Source organism: Arvicanthis niloticus, chromosome 8 (assembly GCF_011762505.2).
Source record: "Arvicanthis niloticus isolate mArvNil1 chromosome 8, mArvNil1.pat.X, whole genome shotgun sequence".
NCBI classification, from domain to species: Eukaryota; Metazoa; Chordata; class Mammalia; order Rodentia; family Muridae; genus Arvicanthis; species Arvicanthis niloticus.
In genome coordinates, this window is record NC_047665.1 from 14,407,253 (window position 1) to 14,423,470 (window position 16,218).

The 16,218-nt window shown below is 49.5% G+C and overlaps 1 protein-coding gene across 13 annotated transcripts in view; it reads left to right on the forward strand.

Annotated features, from left to right (window-relative positions):
* Wnk2 (WNK lysine deficient protein kinase 2) overlaps positions 1-15,715 on the forward strand; it is a 104,201-nt gene extending 88,486 nt beyond the window's left edge. For 6 of the 13 annotated variants that reach the window (XM_076939060.1, XM_076939057.1, XM_076939058.1 and 3 more), the window contains 6 exons: positions 565-735; positions 1,513-1,611; positions 7,661-7,705; positions 9,185-9,423; positions 12,808-12,919; positions 13,867-14,379. In XM_076939060.1, coding sequence (XP_076795175.1) covers positions 565-735; positions 1,513-1,611; positions 7,661-7,705; positions 9,185-9,423; positions 12,808-12,919; positions 13,867-14,012 — 812 coding nt within the window. In that variant the 3' untranslated portion in view covers positions 14,013-14,379. Of the gene's footprint in view, positions 1-564; positions 736-1,512; positions 1,612-7,660; positions 7,706-9,184; positions 9,424-12,807; positions 14,380-15,520 lie in introns of those variants that run through there. The other 7 variants (XM_034509935.3, XM_076939061.1, XM_034509931.3 and 4 more) reach the window with 7 other exon arrangements.
* The last annotated feature ends 503 nt before the right edge of the window (positions 15,716-16,218 follow it).

A 16,218-nucleotide genomic window follows, 5' to 3' on the forward strand; every position in this document is an offset into this window, starting at 1 on the left:
TGTTCTCCAGGCCTTGCAGTAGTGGTACCCAGTCCCTGGTGCTGCAGAGGCCAGGCATTAAGCAGCACCCTTTGCATGTCAGGGTTCCTTTGAGACCCCTATAGTTGTGGTGCAGGGTGCACTCTGAGGGGGTGGGGGGAATCTATGAACCTCAGTCTCCAAAATGACAGATGGGAAGGCACTACTGACTGATCTGCAAGCACTCCCTAATTGCGAACCACTTGCAAACTGCACAAGTGATGTAAACACAGTGCCAATCCCAAAGCTAAGGGGAAGCTCTGCCGTGACATGTGCAAAGGCCACATGTCACTTTGAGCTCAGATCCATTACCTGCCACTTACTTGCACAGCATAGATCCGACATGGCACTGGGACTTGGTAAAGGGGGACACATTCTTTGACCCCAGCACTTGAGACCAGGAGCTTGTCTGTATACTGGTTTTCTGCAAGAGACTCAACTTCCCCAAGGTCACCCAGCAGAGAGCAGGAAGCCAACCCAGCCACACCCTTCCCTGCCCAGTGGCGCCTCATGGTGCCTGTCACCTCTTCTCCCCCCCTCGCCCAGGTCATTTGTCTGACTCCAGCAGAGGCCCTCCCACTAAGGACCCTGCCCACGCCAGCACGCCCCCGGGCACCAAGGCAGTTCAGACCCAGCAGCCCTGCTCCGTTCGGGCCTCTCTGTCCACAGACATCTGCTCCGGTTTAGCCAGTGATGGAGGCGGAGCGCGTGGCCAAGGTGATTTCCAGCTTGCCTGTCTCCAAGCATGTGCCAGCCACGTAGGGCCTCAGTGGTGTCCCAGGAGCACGCCTGTGTGTGTAGAGGGGGCCAGAGCTACAGCTAAGGCTGCTAAGCAGCTTTATAAAAACAGACAAAAGGAGAAAATTATAAAGGTGTAGTCTTTGAATACAAAGAATGGAATTGTCCCGCCATGTAAGCGGCTCAGAGGCAGGCGATGGGTTGCTAAAGGGGACCTCAGGAAGTGGCCATGTGACCAGGAGGGATCAGCCCGATGACTGGGGAGGGGGCGGGGCCTGGCATCTTGCTGTGTTTTGCGATGCCTGTTTCTAGGCCCTGGCTACCCTGCCCTGCCTGCTTCCCACAGCAGAGCCAGACGGTGCTAAACACCGGGTCCTTCCAAAGTCCACGGGACGGCTAGGGGACAAGGGCTCAGCTCTCAGGCTGGGATGTCTGCTCATCACTGCCGTGGACGGCAGCAGCTGCTCGATAAGGCGCTTTCCTGTCCTCACCATCTCTGTCCAGAGAAATCATGGTGACCGATAAAGGTGCCCCACCTGCCCCACCCCTCCTCCTCCTCCGGGCCGCTTCTCTTCCGCTCCTACCGTTTGCCTCCTCCCATTCTGTGGTCAGTGGCTTTGGTGCTTGGGCTGGGCTAGATGGAGCCGTGGATGTTAAGTTACAAGGCTGGTGTGGCTGTTGGTGTGGAGGAGGAATCGCAGCAACCTGTACTTGATAAGTGTCTCTCTGTTTTCTTCCCTTTATATTCATTTGCAGGCTGGACGGTTTACCACCCAACGTCTGAGAGAGGGGCCTATAAGTCTAGTAGCAAGCCTCGTACTCGATTCCTCAGTGGACCCGTATCTGTGTCCATCTGTCTGTATTTGTTCTTTTGTATTTTCCCACCTCCGAGCCCTTGGTTTCTCCCCTCCCCCCACCCAGTCTTCATCACCTCTCATACATTTCCTAGGACGCCACTCTAACCCCTAAAAGTCACCTCCTCCGTGCAGAAGGTGGACCTCACAAGCCTTTCCCATTGCACACGGTGTCCATAGTCACCCAACTCCAGACGGCTGTGTGCATGCTCTTGGCTGCATCCAGGCACCAAAATCATGCGCAACAGCGTGCCTACCTCCGTCTCGGCCCCTCCACCCACACATGCCGGTGCATTCTGCCCCCCTCTTGTCACCTCATTTATTTTCTTTTCTTCTGTTGGACGTAGTTTTCTGTTGCAATTGTGGCCAGTATACATGTCTGCTGTCTCCCAGTTCCAATGACAACAAAAAGACAACCCAGCCTTCTCCAGAGACCCAGTGTGTCACACATGTACCTGAACTCCCACCACATGCATGTAGCAGACTTACATAGCCCTAATGTCCCTGGAAAGTATGACTTCTGTGTAGGGCCAAAGTCCAGCACCCAGCTCTGTCTCCACCCTCTTTCCCATTCCCTGCATGTGGAGTTGCTAAGAATGTGCTTCAGGGGTGTTGGGGGGGGGGGTAATAGATCAGTGGCACAGCACTTGTCTAGCATGCAAAACAAAGGCCCTGGGTCCTTTTCTAACCCCTGCACTGCCAAACAAAGAACTTGATTCAGCTAGGACTTCCTGGTCCTCAACCCTGTCATTTAGGGGAGGACTAGCCCTCTCTGCCATTTCTCCCCTACTCTCTGCTAACTCCAATTCAAAGAGATGAGTAGACACCTGCCCTGTTCCACATAACTCTTGCATTGGAAGCTACATCCTGCCTGGGTCCCTATTCTCTCCCACCCAGCTGCTCCATAGTCTTCAGCTAACCCATGTGACATCAGAGATGAAGCCAGTGAGGCAGCTCCTCCAACTTCCACCAGACTCAAACCCAGTGCCAGCCTCCCTCACAGGCCCTGAGACTTGTTTCTAGTGCCCAGGAATGCCCACCTTCTGGGACAGACTCACCCTGGTGCAATTTGTTTTTAACCCTCGTAATGATTGGCAGATCAATCCAAAGCTGTGGAGCTTTTAGGTTTTTGTTTTTTTTAATAGGAAAAAAAAAAGGAGCTTTTTGGCAATTGGATTGGAGATACTGGTTTGGGCACATGACTTTTTGCTTGTACAATAAAGATACATTGTGCTTGTGGGGACCCAGAGACCATGTCTGTGGTAGGGACTATTGTCATTCCTTACTCCTTGCATCAGAGGGTCATCCTTCTCAAGGTGTGCAAGTACCAGGGTCTTCTTGGCATCTTCTCTGTTCAGTAGTCTGCCCATTTGTGGCACAGTGACATCTGGCTTGCACTTCGTCTCTCTAGCTTCTGGCCAGTTGTTGAGGATGAGAAGGACTAGGAGGGCTTCCTCCTGCCAGCCTCATTCTGGCCCCTGCTTGCCTGAGGCCTCTCCTGCTGTGCCTGTGGGCACACAACTCACATGAGGATAGTAACCAGGTGTGACATCACCTGGAACTCTAGGTACATCCTGTCCCCAGGGCAGAGCACATGGTAATAGTGCTGACAGTCATGGCTCTGAGAGTAGTTTTGTGTCTCAGGTCATGTTTTTAAATGGTGTTCACTGGTTTTACTGTGAGTTATTGGCCTGAGAATGAATGAATGTGTACACACACACACACACACACACACACACACACACGGGGGTGGGGAGGAGGAGAGGGGACCAGAAGGAAGGAGCATCTGAGTCAGGCTTGGCCAGTTGTTTTCAGGTGGTGCTGCCCACACATGGTTTGCTGGTTCATAGCCTGGCCTGCCAAATCCTGTTGGACTGGCTCAGCATTCTATGGCCCCTATATGTTCTCAAGTGGCTACCTGCCAGGCAGAGCCCAAGTGAGTCCCTACTCTGGCCCCTCTCATTGTGATTCATTGTGATACATAGTAGGGAGTCTTGTGCCAGACTTGTCCTGCTCTATGGGAACGAAGACTCAAAGGCCCTTTTATCCTGCATGCTTCTGGCCTCTGAGCTTTAGAGATCCAGGCTTCTCACTAAGATGTCTATTTGTCTGTCTGTGTGATGGTTTCTGGGTAACCTGCAGAATGTCCTGAAGAGGAGATGTGAGGCCTATGAGGATTGAGCCTGGAGTGTGTGGGGGGAGAGCAGTGCTTCCTGAGCATGAAAGGACAAGTGGCAGAAGGAGGGAGCCTGGCCAAGAGCCTGAGAGGAGAGAGGGACTTTCTGGGCAGAGTGTGCAGGCGGCTGCTAAGATGCTTAGAGTATACCTACATCTGTGAAGCTGCATGATTGGGGATGACCTTGATCGACCCAGAGGGTATCAGTTCACAGCTTTGGTGTGTGACACCTCAACTTCCTAGAGACAGTAGGCTCTAGGAACACAAAATATTCTTTAAACTTTGAGTACAGAAATATCTAGGCTTCCATGAAGCCCAGAGAAGAAAAAGAGTCCCGAAGGGTGGGTTGAGGTCAGGTCACTGGGTGAGCTGGAGAACTGACCTGGCTCTGCTGGAGCCAGGCAGAGCAATACCGGGCTCCCAAGGTGGATTTAAACCTGAGACAAAGGGCAAGTGGAGACAGGCCATGGATAGAGAGACCTTGTCTTAGTGTTCTATTGCTGTGAAGAGACACCATGACCACAGAAGTTCTTATAAAATAAAACATTGATTAGGGCTTGCTCAGAGCTTCAGAGTTATCATGGCAGGGAGCATAGCAGCACTCAGGAAGACAGAGTGAAGCTGGAGAAGTAGCTGAGTTCCACATCTGGATCTGCAGGCAGCAGGAAGAGAAGAGACACTGGCCCTGGCTTGGGCTTTTTTTTTTTTTTTTTTTTTTTTTTTTTAATTATTTATTATATATACTGTGTTCTGCCTGCATGTAGGCCAGAAGAGGGCACCAGATCTCATTACAGATGGTTGTGAGCCACCATGTGGTTGGTGGGAATTGAACTCAAGACCTCTGGAAGAGCAGACAGTGTTCTTAATTGCTGAGCCATCTCTCCAGCCCCTCTATCTATCTATCTATCTATCTATCTATCTATCTATCTGTGCTTTTGAAACCCCAAAGCCCATTTCCAGTGACACACTTCCTCCAACAAGACCACACCTCCTTATCCTTCTCAAGCATTGCCATTCCCTGAGCATTCAAACATGTGAGCCTACAGGGACTGTTCTTATTCAAACCACCACAAGCCTCCAGGGAGTGTGAATCCTAAACCAGTTCCCTTCTCCCAGTCTGGGCAGAGTCCTGGCAGACCCCATGATGCACTTGTTTGTCCCTCTCTGTGTTAAACAGTGTCACCATGCTTATCCTAAAGAACAATATCCATAGAACAGAGAAGAGGTGTGAGCCAGAACCCAAGGCCACACTTGGGCTTCTGTAGATGAGAAACGATGGGTACAGCCTACTGGGACACTTCTCTTGTCTCTGGCCCATGCTCAGGCAGGCATGGTCACCTCACGTTTCTTGCTGTGGCTTAAGAAACATGAGATCTCATGATGTATCACCTCATCCTGTTCTCATTTGCCTCGGGTCTGGTTCAGGGACCCTCTTAAACCCTCCCAGCCAGCCCTCTTCCAGTTTGGATCATTCTTATCTCTTACTGGTGGTAAGAGAAAATCCAGTGAGGTCCTCAACAGGGCAGAAGAGAGACTGAATCCACACTCTGTAGCCTAGGCTTATCACTGAGGGCTGTAAACGCAGGCACGTTAGCTCCAGGCTCTGTAAGACCCTCAAAGCCAACTAAGCCACCCTGCACTGAACAGAGGCATCTTGTTTCTGAGCTGATGCTTCGTGGGTAGTTTTTAGTTATTTTCTCTGCTTGAGAATAACATTATCCCTTATAGAAACAGCTCTGGGGGAGAGGGGTGTTACCTTTGACATCGGGGTATGGTGGAGGTGGAGGGCTAGTGGTCTGTAGTTAGAACTGGCCTATGGGAGGTTGGGATGGTGATAAGCCATCTGGGCCAGCTATAGGGAATGCTGGGTGGGAGCTGCTTGGTACCAGGAGGGTTGATTCCCTGAGGAGGCCTGATCTTGTGAACTTCATCAATATTTGAATATTGAGATGCAGAGAACAGATGTGAGGATTTGCTCCAGGCTGCAGCCACTCTTAAGTATCTGTCGTAGCCTTCCACTCTGAGCTTTACATGTGCCATGCTTGAGAAATCTTTGTTGGCAGCCAAGCTCCTGAGGGTGGTGGCTGTAGACTGTGGAGAGGATATGCTGTCAACCCAGCAGTGGTGCATGGTTTGAACCATCTCGTTATGCAGAGACCTCACCTCACTGTAGGGATGCGTAGGGTATCTGAGGGGACCAGGATGGGACTGCTTGAAACTATCCTGCCTCTAGCTGGCTTGATAACTCAACAAGTGCCATCCTGAGCATCAGGAGCCAGCCACAGTAGAGGTAGGGGGGGTCAGCTTTGTTCATCAGGTGCCCCAGACAGAGATGGCATTCGTGGTGTACTGAGAGCCATGTAGGAATATGTAAGACTGTTGGCATGGTACTGGATATACTCCCCAGAGGCCCTGCATCAATGCAGAGAGCAGTGTGGCCTTAGTGTTGACATGGAATGACAAACACTGATTTGTCTAGAGCCTGGTGCTGTGGTACCCTGGTCATCTGGGGCCAGTTCAGGAGGAATATGGAAGATGGAAGCTAATAACCATGGTCACCTGAGTCTGGTAACTGCCACAGCCAGTCCATAACCTGGACTGAGATTCCCTCCCTGCAACACATGCTATCTTCGAGATCCCTCCTCTCTATCTCCTTTCTTTTTGAAAATGGAATTACTCGACAAAACACCTCATTTTTCCCCACTGTAGTCTTAGAGACCATATAGAATAAACTCAAAGTCCATTGTGGCTGTACTTCAGGTCCAACACACACATCTTAGACTTCATGAACTCTGACCAAGTGGTGGCCAGCACTTATGCACTGTCCCTCAGGATAAGAGTACCAGCCCTTCTAGAGAAGTTGTAAGTGTTCAGATTTACCAAACCTCTAGACTGGTTGCCTTGTGAGCCAGTGCTGTGTGTGAGACCACTCCCTTCCTGGGGGATATGTTTAGGACTGGGGGATCTAAGGGCTGGAATACAGACCTGCTGTGCTAGTATGGCTTTGCCAAGTGACCTTGGGGAAGACTGAGCTCTTCCTTGCCAGTTATAGCTCCTAGAGTAAGCCATAGGTTAAGATAGAATGGCAGCACCTACTCTAGCCCAGACTGGCCCAGGGTTCCTCCATTCCTCTAGACACCGTATGTTGTCTACCTGACCCTAGATGGGCTCAGGGCAGTGGTGCTAAACCTGCTTAGTGGTGATCCAGTAAGGAAGTTTCTCATCCCCCTGGGGAAAGTGAACCTATAGAAAAGAGGCGCAGTGTCTCCCCAAATCTGTATCAACCCCAAGACAGATTCTGATATCCCTACTAGGTGACCCTGTCTGACCTGGTCCAAGGCAGCCATCTGGGATCCAGAATTGGCCTCAGACCTGCAAAACAATGTATCTTTTTGCACTTGGAAAACTCTGGTGGCCTTGGTAGCCAGCCCAGGCTGTGCCTGGCTCCATTCAGGGACCCCATGGCTGACTTTCAGTGGGTTCCCCTGCCTCAACCATTGAGGCTCCTAAAGGCCTGGTGTTTGAAACCCAAGCAGTGTGATTTGCAACTTTTTTGTTGTTGTTTGGTTTTCTGTTTTTCTTTTTTCTTTCTCTTTTTCTGGAATATGGTTTTAGAGACAAAACACTTCTCCCTGAAGCTTGGAGGCTTGCCCTGGCAACTCTGCCTCCTCAGCGAAGCCCATGAGAGCCTGCACACGAACTCTGGGATATCACCCTGTTCTCCCAGGCCAGGCTGGCCTCCCTCTCCGACTGCTGCCTGTGTCTGTCCCCCCCGCCCTGCACACTGATGACTTTGCTTATATGTGGTAGCGTGATCGGTGTGTGCTGTTCTGCCTAACCCTGTGGTCTTGTGTCCTTTGTTTTTCCCTTACAGGGTCAGCCCTGAAGCGTCTCTGCCTAGGCAAAGAACACAGCAGTAGTAATTATCTGGGTTTTTGTTTTGTTTTTTTGTTTTTTTTACCTCCTTTGTCCCCTCTCATCGCATGGGCTTTGTTGTGGCTAACGCGCATCAGGGCCTCCCACGAAAGTGTGGCCTGCTCTGCCTCTGACCCACAGGGCTCTGCTTTGCTTCTGCCTGTCTGGATAGCTGCTCTCTCCCAGCTAGCTCCTCTTTGTGTCTCCATGGTTCCTACAATTTGTGCTACCTTGCCAGTCACCTCTTATTAGACCTGCCCTTCTCCACAGTGTCCATATATTGCCATTTATTAATTGGGTCCTTTTCCAAAACCTTAGGCATCAGTGTTTCTTTGAAGTGCTAATGACGAATGCTTTCCCAAGGAGGGATACAAGGCTGAATGGGTATTAGTCACCCTGAGCCGCTCACACACGCCCCTTTGCTCTCCCTTGTCTGTTTATCTTTAATTTTCCCACCCCTGTTTTTTTCTGGCTGAAAACCTCATATAGCGATAGCTATCCGTTGAGTCTCATCACTAACGTGTGGTCCTTCGTCTGTGCCTTCCCATCACTGGCCACTAAAGTTCACTACATTTTGGAACAGCTTGTTTGAAGAGATGGTCATTAGCTGTTTGGGTTTTATATATATATATATATTTTTTTTGAGGGGTGTATAAACATTTTAAATTGGCTTATTCAAAATTGCTAAGTGGAATTATGTGCATTGGGAGGGAAGGAGGGGAGGAGAGAATTTGACAAGTCCGGTGTTGGCCATTAAAACAGTCTCTCAGTGAAACAGCCAAGCTCTCTAGTCTGGAGACCAGTTCCCAGCTCCCCGACTCTCAGTATCACCTAGCTATGGCTTGGAGGGTGTGGAGCCTGCCCAAGGAACTCTGGGTATGATATCTTTCATTGCCACCTTCCCAAATGCTCTGATAAGAAAAGGCACCATTTCTTTATCTTGAGTCCCAAACTGCTAAGCAGTCGAAATTCACAAGAACACAATGAACAGTATGCCCATGGGGTGCCAGAAGGCTGGTGGTGGTGCTCATCTGTTGAGCATTCTGCAAAGTAGGCCTGAGAACCTGACCCTGGGATGCCAGCGCCCATGTATGTCAAGATGTGCCCACATGTCTGGCTATGGGTAGCATAACTACCCATGCTCTCACATGTGCATCTAATGGGACATGCAGCGGTGGGCCTAGGGTAGACTCTTAACAGAGACTGCCAACTGTTCAGGGTCCTCTTCTCTGGCCTAGCTTAATAAAACAAGTAATGCCTTCCTGGCACAGCCCAGTCACCCATAGCCTACACGGTGCCTCATGGTGTCTAACAGCAGGTAGCAAAGCCCTCTAATGCAGACCGCCTCTTGAAGCAAGGTGTTGCTTGGCCACAGTAGGCCATTGATTGTCCCAGCCATTATGTGAGAATGACTGCGGCCAGCCTGTCAGTGGTGTTAGGTGAGTGTGTGGCGTCACCAATCCTGGCCTATATGACTCCCCAGGGTCTTCCACCAGCAGCCTGGCCCCAGGCCCTGAGCCGGGTCCCCAGCCCACCCTGCACGTCCAGGCGCAGGTGAACAACAGCAACAACAAGAAAGGCACCTTCACGGATGATCTGCACAAGCTGGTGGACGAGTGGACAACGAAGACAGTGGGGGCTGCGCAAGTGAAGCCCACGCTCAACCAACTGAAGCAGACGCAGAAGCTGCATGACATGGAGGCCTCTGGAGAGGCTCGGGCTGTGAGTGAGCACAGCACTGGCTCTACCGGGAGGGATATGGTAATATACACATGGTGGCTGTGGCCATGAGCCATTGCCAGAATCCTGGGTGCCAGATGGCCATCCTGCTAAATGCTTGGCTTCCAAGGACAGGGTCCATCTTGTCCAAAAGAATTAGGCCTTTGTCCCTGTGATGATTAGGAGGTGAGTGACTTCCTGTGGTCCTTGTGACCAGCAGGGGGACAGGTTGAGTCTATGACTGTAGAACTCAGAATCCCTGAGCTAGATAGCCCAAAGTCTGTCTACACCCTCATTGTGGACAGACACACCTCCATCTGCATGATGTCTCCAGGCTGTAGAAAGGGCAGATATACCTCATTCCTAAGTGGGGCCAATGTGGAGCAGGGCAAATAGCCCACCCTTGCAAGTGTTGGCACATAATAAGATTTTGGCAGAGCTAGTGTCCCCACTTTTTTAGCTTTCTGGAGGAGTGTGTGGAAGATTGGTGTTATTTCTACTTTAAGTGATTCGTGAAGTTCATGGGTGAATCCATCTGGGCAGAAGGATCATGTGGGTGTTGTTCTCGGTGGAAAACATCCCTTTATGAACTTGTGCTTTGGAACTTGTCAAACACACATGGAGTTGAAGGTCTGCAGTGAATATCGTGTGCCTGAGCCTGCATTGTAGGAGTTGCTGGTAAAACTCCTCACACATCTGTCCTTCTCTTGGAGAAGGCTTGCCTTAGGAATCCTCTTTCTTTTCCAGTTCTAACATCATTTGGGTGTTCTATCTTATCTTGACAGTTTTGTTAAATTTTGTTTCCCTCATAATTGCTACCTTGTCCCTAAATTCACCCAGACTTTGAAATCAGTTACCATGTAACTTTCAAATCAGTTAGACTTGTAGCCGTGTGCTGGATCCTCAGCTGTCATTCCTTTGTTGGTGATTTCTGACTCCCCAGTTCTCTCTGTGTGTCCTTCCTTCCCTTCCTGCCTTTTGTCCTTATTTCTTAAGGCTTTGTTAATTTCATGAGCCATTTTAAAGAACTGTGTTACCTTTGATGGCATCTTTGTGTATCTTATTCATTTCTAACTTTATTGTTTCTGTTTCTGGCTTAAAATTCTCTAGAAAGACTCTTAGGCTGGACTGTGAGTCAGTGGCAGAGTATTTGTGAGGATGCTGGGTTTGGTTCCCAGCACTAGAATAAGAAAGAAAAATTTCTTAAACTGGCTAGGCCACTGACTGTAGCATTTCTAATTCTTGCAGATGACCCAAGTTCAGCCCCCAGCACCCACATCTGGAGGCTCACAATAGCTTATAACTCCAGCTCCAGAAAATCCAGGGTCCTCTGCTGGCTCTCCCAAACACCTGCACAGACACACATACAGACAGACACACAGACACACAAATAAAAATAAAGTTTACAGTTCTCAGCCAAGCTTTTTAATGCCGTATCTTATTTACGTCACATCTTCTGGTTTTCTGTTCTTTTCCCCTCCACTTCCTTAGTTCTGTGTATTGCCTTGTTAGTTTTCAATGTTGTGTGAAGGACATTGGAATGAAAAATTGTTTGTAAAAATAATATGAGATCTATTTTGATCTCAAATTGAGATTTTTTTTTATTGCCTTTGATTTGTTTTTAACAGGCATCTTCTATAAAGTGCCTGGTCAGGGTTGACTTACCTTTTTATTATTGATTTTTGGGAGGCTGTCATATCTGTTTTGTCTTATGTTACTCGTATGTGCCGTATCCCTCCACCATGTGTGTATGTGTGTGGTGTATTGTGTGTATTAGCCTGCTTTTATGTGACCATGTATATGGAGACCAAACATCAACATGTAGTGTTTTCTCTAGCTCTCCCCACCTTACTTTTTTGGAGACGGTCTCTTTCACCGAGCCTGGTGCTCACTAATTAGCTAGACTGTGTGGCCAGTGAGTTACAGGAATCCACCTGTCTCTGCCCCTCCCCCACACTGAACTCAGTTTATGCACAGGAGCTCTCACAGACCCTCTTTTACTTTCTTAGAGTTGAGTGTAAAATAGAAGAGGTTAAATTTGATTTTTTTTTTCTATTTTAGCTGTTGTATGAGCCGTTGTTTACCTACGTGTCACAGTACACAGTCACTGCCTTACTACAGCTCTGTTAAGCTTGCTATTTAGAGGGATAGAACATCCGCTGTTGAACTTCAAGCTTTCTTTGATTTTTCTGGGTCCTAAAGTGTTTGCAGGTTTTAGATAACCCACTGGAGTGTCTCTTGGCAGTGGATTAAGTCTGTCAATGAATTGAATCGATTTATCATATTACCAGTCTTAAGTGTTCTTGTGAACTTGGCATCTGTTTCTTTACATCTCTGTAGGGTGTTAATATCACTCATTAAATTCATCCTAAGGTGGTTAATGATTGGGAGTGCTGTTGTTATAAACTGCTCAGCCCTAGATATCTCATCTCTCCATTGTATGTTTCTAATACATGGAAATGTGACTGATTCTATACCTCCAAGTCTATGGTCCTGATAAATTTGCTTGTTCAGCAGTTCCTGTGGGTTTCTGTACACATAAGTTTGTCATTTGCAGATATGCAGTTTTTCTTTCCTTGTTCCATTTTGGCTGAGTCCCCTTGTTGTATTGACCAGAAGCTTGGGGGAAGGCCTAATGCTGCCCCCTCTGTAGGTATGGCTTCTAGTGCCATAGAGGCCTTCACTGCCAAGCATGCCTTCTGTAAAGGGTTACAGGAATTGGGGAGTGCCCATCCTGCTCTGTATAAAGAACCTGGCTGGTGTTCTATGTTGTCTGTATGTTTGTGGTGCTGAGGAGAAAAGCCAGGGCCTTATATGTGATAGGCAAGTGCTCATCAGGGAACTCCAGTCTAGCCCTTCCAGTGGGGCTTATCCTGGAATGAGGTGGAATCAAAGCCCATTAGACTGTGATAGTAAATCTTTTATAGTTACTGTCTTCAGTTTCCCAACTATTCTGTTCAGGATGCTGTAGGCTGACAGTTCTTGGTCTCTCTTGCTATAGTCATATCCAGTTCTGTATTTAGAGGTACTGCTTCTGGAAGCCATCAACTCCTTTCCTTACCTTTAAGGCCAGTGAGCCTGAGAAACCAGAGACCTGCCCCAGAGTTCCCACCTCCCAGGCCATTGTAGTTGCATCATGTTACGAGATCATCAAACCAGATGCCATGGTATCAGCTGGGTGGAAATGTGTGGGCCACTCCTGTGCCCTCCCACACCCTGCACATGCTGCTCCAAACATACTCTGGCTGGTAGACAGCTGGAGCTAGGCCTCTGTGTAGGAAACAGGGGAGGGAGGACAGCCATTTCCCACACTAACACTTGGACTATACAAGGAGACCAACTGACTACAGCCTTCTGTGCCTTCCTCTTTGTTTCTGTGTCTCATAGACAACTGTGCCTAGAGCAGGAGTGGGGACATCATGTCTGGCCCCAGCACCCGGCCCTCTGTCTACCACAGCCATTCCTGGAGCCACTCCAGCCCTGCCTGTGCCCATACCAGGTACTGTCTACTCCAGCCTCTCAGGCCCTCCTTGTGCACTGCCTCTGTGTCAGTATGGAGGCCTGCTCCCTGTTCCTGTGTCCTGGGAACCTTGGGTGGCCTCAGGGAACCCAGAGGGGTCTTGGGGCAGTCAGAGCCCCACTCAGGTCCCCGTGCTCCCAGTGTTTCTACGGCCACCTGTTATCAGCACGCCAGGCCCCCGGCTGCACATCACGTAGCCTCCTGCCCTGCCCTTGGCCAAATGGAACATTCTGAAGCGTGTGGAAGAACCCATTTGTGGTTTGGCCTCCTCATGGCTCCTCCACATGGGCACAAGGCACAGAACCCCAGCCCAGGGGGCATGAGAGGGCAGCAAGACACTTTCCCTGCTGCCTCAGACCCCGTCACTCTTAGGTTCCTGCAGTCTACACAGGCAGTCCTCATACCCATGGCCTGTTCTCGTTAGAGGATTAGAACCTCATCATCCCCCTGCAGCAGCTCAGTGCCTTGAATCCCAGCTTTTCTGTTTCCTGATGGAAATACATATTTAAAAAGGCCATTGATCCACAAAAGTGGATTTTATTATAGTTGACATGTGCGTTGCTGTCTGCACTGTGTTATATTGTAGAGATGGGAATGGGGTACAGATCTGAAGCTGATAGAATATAAAAGCCTTCTTAAACAGAAACAAAGGGGACACTGACAATGTGACCTGCAGATGCTGGATAAGCCTAGTTCAGCGCTTGATAGAGTGAGGTCACCCTGGGTGTCTTCAGTAACAGAGCCACAGGGTTCACCTGATGTTATTCTCCCTGTGAGGAGTGTCACCAGCTTTGTTGAGCCATGAGGATCCTGCCAGGCGAATGCCCTGATAGCCAGCAGGCTGTTGTAATCACCATACAGACAAACACCGCCTTCCAGCTCAGGGATACCACTCACTTTCTTCCTCTTTTCCATGGTTTTCACAGAGGCCTGTGCTCTGCCCACCCCACCCTGCAAATTCCTCTCCAGGCCATCCTCAGGCCAGCCTACTGAGGGGCGGAGCATTTCTGGAGGTTTCCATGACACTTGTCCTGGGGGGGGAGATGAAAGCTCTCTGACCCCCTCTGGGTGAATATTTTCTGCCTCCAGTTGGAGGGTGGGATGCCTGGGTGACCCTCCCCTGCTGTGAACTGTACAGATCAGCTGTACCCAGGAGAACCAGCTAAATTATTTTGGTTTAAATACACTATTCCATCAATTCAGTTAGAATTGAATTTTCAGGGGACTGTGCAGAGGCTTCTACCTGGCCATAACGCTGCAATAAGAGATGTATGTTCTCTCTGTCTAGTCTGAACACCACACAGGCCCACTTAGTAAAGCGGAGCCTACATCGTCTCGCTCCTCTTGTGCCCGAGTTCTTTCCTACTATGACAATGCTAGTGGCATGGGATCCCCAAGTCTGTACGTGTGAAGGAGAAAAATAAACGTTTGCTTGAAAATACTGTGAAATGACAGCTTTTTTCTTACCCTCTATTAATATCAAAGCCAAGCTGACTGGCCTTGTAGAAATAGTTATGGGTGGCCCAGGTGGGCCTGGCCTCTGCTTGGAGCCACTAGCCACGTGTCCTATACCCCAGAGGATGGAGCTCATAGAGCTGGGAGATGAGAGCCAAGCCTCTGGTGGGGTTGCTGGTCTCTGAGCACTGGTACTGCTGGTGTGGCCCAGACCCACTGTCACCAGGCTGCTATCTCTAACCTGGCATTGCAGCCTACTCTACAGTCTGTTGGCTGGTCTGCAAGCCACTGTGCATCGTCACTGCTTTCAAAAGTTGAGGTAGAAAAGATGTATCTCGCAGAAAGCAGCCTGCATTTCCAATCCCGTCACAGCTGGCACTGGGTCCTAGAAAACCCAGTAGGAACTCCTGGTCCTCCCTCCGTCATGGTTGGTGAGGCTTCTCTTTCAGACTCTTGAGCTTGTTGAGTAGAGTTGGGCAAGAGCTAACCTAATCTGTATGAGATGCACTGGCCTTCCTGAGAAGCCTAGAGCATTATGAAAGATACTGGTTTAGGGAGAGGACTGGCCCTGTGGTATGGTAGTTCAGCAAACCCTTCAGGGACTGCCTTATATGTGTGCACTATAGACCAGGTCCAGACAACATGAGACCCTTCCAGCTAGAGATGCTGTCTCAAGATATAGCACCAGGCTTGCTGCTTCTGTTCAGACCCCTGCAGCTATATCACTGTGTCTCCCTTATCTTGGCACTGTCGCTAAGCAGAAGTTGAGTGTCACTGTTTTCTCCCAGGGCTCCGAGGCCAGCTTTATCCAGAATAGTCCAGTGGAACAGGGGTGAGGCCTTGTCTTTCTGGGCTTATGTGGTCATTGCCGAGTATCTGGCTGTTCTTAGAAGATATCCAGGTGGCAGTCAGCCCAGCTCTGTGTAGAGAATAAGGTTGTCTGTACAGTGCACAGCCACCTTCTGGCATGGCTCTAACCCCACACTTCTTCTTTGCTTTAGAAGCTCCTGGGAAAGGGGCCAGGTGCCCAGGCAGGGCTGTGTGCACAGGCACCATGGCCCAGCCATAGGTGAGAGGCCAGTGCCTCAGAGGTCTGTAGTGAGCTGTGGCCATTTTGTTTTCTAGATCCTGAGAGTGAAAAGCCCGACTGAGCCAGCCCCTACGCCAGGCCCACACTGCATCATCCAGGCGAAGAAGCGGCAGAGCCCAGGGCAGCCTCTCCTAGTCCATTCACGCTGTTTTGTAATCACTTTCTAACCATTTTTTTATTCACAATTGGAAACACAAATGTAATGCAAGAATAAAACCTATTTTGGGGGAGACAGGACTTCGGTATTTCAAACTTCCTCCTTTCCCATGGTCCTCTGGGTAGGCAGGAGATAGATGTGAGGAGTTGGAGAGGGTTCAGTCAGCACATTCTCTACAAATCGCTGGAGGTTCCTCACACAGTGCCTTTTCTCGGGCACAGCCTCAAGGTCCCTTTTGCTTACACAGCTCCATGTCACCTGGTCTTTTTTCTGGCCCAAGGAGACCAAAGTCACCTGCTCCTATCAAAGAGAGAGCATCATGGAGGTCTGAGTGCGCCTCCTTTCCAGAACGTGTGGGTGCCATCAGGAAAGAAACCAGCCAACATGGGATCTGAATCCTCTTGGGAGTGGAGGTCAGGACCACCAGCTCCGGAGAGAGCTACACTCCCCCATGATGGAGTATGTCAAAAGCTCACATAAAAAGCAGGAAACCAGGCCAGGAAGATGGCTCAGTCAGTAGAATGTCTGACCCAAGTTCAACCCTCAAAACCTAAAAGAAACTTCAGGTATAGTTGC